The sequence below is a fragment of the Pelmatolapia mariae genome, linkage group LG23, assembly GCF_036321145.2.
Source record: "Pelmatolapia mariae isolate MD_Pm_ZW linkage group LG23, Pm_UMD_F_2, whole genome shotgun sequence".
Taxonomy (NCBI): Eukaryota; Metazoa; Chordata; class Actinopteri; order Cichliformes; family Cichlidae; genus Pelmatolapia; species Pelmatolapia mariae.
The window spans coordinates 19,443,813-19,448,314 of NC_086246.1; the positions used below are offsets into that span (position 1 = coordinate 19,443,813).

Consider the following 4,502-nt stretch of genomic DNA (forward strand, 5'->3'; position numbering starts at 1 on the left):
TTCAAGTTCAGCTGGATTGGTAGTTATCATTTTCTCTCTGTCTTCTGTTTGTTGGAAAGAGTCACGTACAGTAACTGCAGTCTGTGGCAGGGAGTCCTCTTCTTCTTCCTTGTCCTGTTCTTTGGTGTCTTTTTCCACCAGAAGCTCAGATTTTCCATTTGCTGTGTTGGAATTTTGGTCATTTTGCTCCTGTGTGATGTTAATGTAGGACGCTTTGACTTCTTTCAACTCTTGATAAAGAGTCTCTACTTTCATGTCATGAAGCTCCTTGTTGGAGCAGAGCTGGGATTTAAGCTCACTGATTTCCATGTTCAGTGTCTCCTGGTCCTGCCTATGTTTACCTTCCTGTTCCTTGAGATGGTTTTGAGCTTCTAGGAGCTGTTGTTGGAGTGTCCCTATTTGCTCTTGTTGAGTCCTGCATTGGACTTCAAATTCAGCCTCCTTCAGACCTACAGAGTCAGTGTGTGAAGCCTCTGTGGTTTGGGTAGAAGAATCCACACACTGCTCTGTGGTAGGGTCGCTGACGTCTTCGTGCAGGACACGGATCATGTCATCCAGCATGACAACTGCTTGGTTGTCCTTTGTTTGAACCTCTGTTTTGCTCTTATCAGGCTTTTTATTATCATTAGCCTCCTCCAGTTGCTCTATCAGCTCTTTAATTGTTTCTTCATGCTGTTTTTTGTCGGCAATCATCTGTGCATGAAGTTTGCTCACCTTAGACTGGTAATAAGAAGCCCTCTTATTAGCAGCTACCAGTTTCCAGTAGAGCTCATTCTGGTGGTTTTGGGAGGTTTGTAGTTGATGCCTGAGAGCAGCGATCTCGCAACATGAATCATACTGGACTCTGCCATGATGGGGTATAAATCTGGGATTGGGCTGATGTTGCCACGTCCCTCCCTTTGGTCCAGGGTTTTGTCCACTGGCGTTGTTCACGTTTGCCTCTGCCTCCATGTTCACGTCCTCCTTTGAAAATGTTGATATTTAGTTAAAGGTATTTATTAACCCTGGAGAACCTATGGGGTCAAATTTGACCCCATGGTTTCCCTAGAAAACCAATGGGGTCGGATCTGACCCCATGGGTTCTCATGTTTTACTGAATGTCTGTAGGCACTGGGATCTTGGTGGTTGCCTAGGCGACAGAATGTCATCTGTGTTTTGTTTTTAATTCAGTTTCACAGGTGAAACTAAGAAACAACACGTTAACAGAGCTTCACTAACTCTTACTGTCATATCCAGTGTGGACAAATCTGTATAGATTTATATTAATATATTAATTTGAATAATCCAAGTATGCAAACTAAAAATCACAGGAGAGCTCATGAGACCACAAACACTGATCAGGTCCAGTTCAGAGAAACAGAGTTTTTTGGGGGGATTTTGTGCAAGATTGATGGTTATTCTACATTTTAATATTTTTAATGATAACATTATCACACTTCTTTTTTTACAAATGCAAATTAAAATGTTCAGTCTGGATGGAATTCAATTTAAATTCTATATCTATAAAATTGTGTAATTTAAATGTTTTACTTCTTAAGCATGTTTTATTATTATTATTATTATTATTATTATAATCAACGCTGTTTAATGTAGCAGTTTGAGGAAAAATGTCCCTGCAGATGTTCTCGTGCTGTCCCAGGATCATTAATTGTTTTTGCAATATGTGTGGAAATAAAGGTTGATCACATGTTCAGAAAAATGTATGCACCAGGAGATAAGACCAAAGTATATGAAAAACATATTTCCAGTTACTTTCAGGTAGAATTTATGACACATGTAGTTTTTTTGTTCTTTCAAAAATATATAATTGCTGTTAAAATGGAACAAATAAAGCCCTACCCATACAGCCCTCCGTACTTCATGCAGACAGACATGTGGTCATAAAGCTACATTTCACATTAGTTCTCCCTCAAAGTGCATTCAGAAAAAAAACAAAAAAAACCACTTGTGATAAACTACGGCAGACCCGGAGACATTTTCAAGCTTTTCAGTATGCTTTATTGAGGCACACGGTTGCTGATTGAATACACACATGAACGGCTGCCGCATCCCAGCTGCCAGCCGACACATCTACAACAGCAAACTCAGACAGCGCAAAGTTGGCGAGGCGTGATAGCAAATGACATGCAGGTGCGTCCATCTCGCCTGCAGCAGCATCGCAGACCACGCCCCCCCCTCCCCCCCCCACACACACACCCCGCCACACCACTCTTTCCTCATAGTTGCTCGCCATCGTTGCTCTCAGAGGGCAGAAAGTCCCGATCAAAGTGCACAGGTAACTTCCCTTCACATTTCACGACAATGATTCTGTTAGTGAGAAGCCTGCCTTCATACTGGCAGTTGGGTTTCCTGGCTCCCTGATGCTTTAGCTTACATTTAATTATGCGAAACGTTGCGGTACTATACGTCATGCCGCTATTTTCATCGTACCTCCCATCACCTCTACAAATGGATTTGACCTTTGCTGGAATGCTGAGGATGAATGTGTTGGTTTCCTTACAACTGTTGTCAATTTTGTAGATATTCCTATCTGATATTTCTGTGTTACACTGCTTTGCAGTCATCTTAGCATCTACATGCTGTCTTCTAAACTTTTCATACGGGGTTTCTTCAGGTCGGTTCTCGCTTGGTTGAAAATTGTTCACTTTGGAAAATCCGGTAGCAAAGAGCAGCACGAGCATCATGCAGACAGTCAGTGTCTTCATTGTCTCCTGGAGAAGAAAACACATGGACATTTTTTCACATTAAGAATTTGGTAGATACATTTTTTTTTGGATCCTGAAGCTCAGTAAGTCGTCTTTGTGAGCTGCAAAAGAACTGATAGATCTTTTTCTTTAAATGAAAGAAGTAGTTTTATTTATAGTTTTTTTTATTTATTTATAATCTTATATAGAAATTTGTTCTCTGTTTGTTTTTCAACTGTTAGGAAGATTGAAAACTATCAAGCTTTATAAATATCCTAAACAAGCCTGATCTGGACAGCTCCTGGAAGCAGATTCAGGCGTGATGATGTCATTTTGAACTGGAAAAAGAAGCTTTGAAAAGCTGAAGGTCTATTTTATCTTTGTGTTTTCCTCTCTTGGCTGAGAGCTTAAAGAAGTCAACTTTTAAAATTATTCCAATAAACTGTACCAGCCCACTTAATGTCATCATATATTTGATTTTATGGTTTGGTTTTTTTGCTATATTTAGTGAGCAATTTTAAACTCAGTTTTCAAACTTTTCAGATTGTTATAATTAATATATAAGCTTAGTAGTTGTCTTTAAATGTTTAGATATTTAACCTTGTTGTATTACTTTATGTTTTATATTTATCGTATTAAGACATCAAGATATTTGTTTTTGCCTTGAAATTTTGTGTTTTAATTTGTACTTTTTTCCTTTTTTTTATTTTGTCATTTTGCCTTTTTTACTTGATGTAATGTGGATAAATTTATATTTATACCTACAGATATATTGAGAGAGTTTTTCTCTGGCTTTCACAAGCCCATTTTATAGATAAAAGTCCAGGTCATAATAGCTCCGGTTCATTAAGATCAAAGTTAAAATCATATTTAATGGAAATGCCCTTCTGCACTCACAGTTATTCATTCCTGTCATATGTTTCAGTATGCTCTGTAGTAACAATGACACACTGCAAAATAATAAAACAGAACTCAAGTCACAGTTGATTTTCCTCCAATTTGTATCTGTTTATGTGTAATTTATAGGATTTTTTATTTCAAGCTTTTCCAAATTAAGACACTCACCTTATTTTTCCTTTACTAATGAGCGGTCGGTTCAGGTACGAGTTGGTTGTCTGGAACAGCAGGTGGTGACGATGTCGTGAAGCGTCTGTGGTGAATGTATATAGTTGGTTCATTATATAACTGGATAGGCAACATCTGACAGTCAGTTTGAATGAGATCTTAATTGCATTTGAACACAAATCAGCAAAAACAGGTCTCTCACCATGCAAGCATACAGCTCACGTAAGTTTAGTATGCTCACCGAATTCAGTGTTTAATGTAGCAGCAGAGTTATCACAGTTTTGGGAGATGTTGAACGTGAGCCTGCTTCCCAGCTTTAAAAGGAAAATCATTTTAAATTATACATGAGAAGTTCTTACCAAAAGAGGAATGCAGACAGAGATGAGCAGAGATCTCTTCTAGTGCAGTTCTGTGAGTTATAGTTCACTTCTGTCACAGAGGAACAAAGTGTGTTTGGATCTGGACACTTTGATTTTTATACTTCTGATCAGCAACACCTCAAATAATCCTTTGCATCCACACCTACATCACTAGCCCACCACTTCTAGGAAACTTTAACATTTCTCTTCTTGTGACTCAGAAAGATAATGCAAATATGATGACCACTGACCACAAGAACCTGCATGTAAATGCAGCCTGTTTTTCCACATCTGGCTTTAGAAAAAAAAATGAATGCACAAACAAATAGATTTAAAATAAAAAGATGTGTCTGTATATTTTGACCTTTCAAATTAACTATTAACACTTTTTTTT

At 38.1% G+C, this 4,502-nt stretch overlaps 1 protein-coding gene across 1 annotated transcript; it reads right to left on the reverse strand.

Moving 5' to 3' along the window:
• Positions 1–2,216: 2,216 nt before the first annotated feature.
• LOC134621396 (sialic acid-binding lectin-like) lies at positions 2,217–2,681 on the reverse strand. Its single transcript, XM_063467872.1, has one exon. It carries the CDS (start codon positions 2,679–2,681, stop codon positions 2,217–2,219), a length of 465 nt encoding a protein of 154 aa, XP_063323942.1.
• Between the last annotated feature and the right edge of the window lie 1,821 nt (positions 2,682–4,502).

Excerpts from the sequence above, each read along its gene's own strand:
- LOC134621396 (XM_063467872.1), bottom strand. The coding sequence starts at position 2,681 with ATGCTCGTGCTGCTCTTTGCTACCGGATTTTCCAAAGTGAACAATTTT.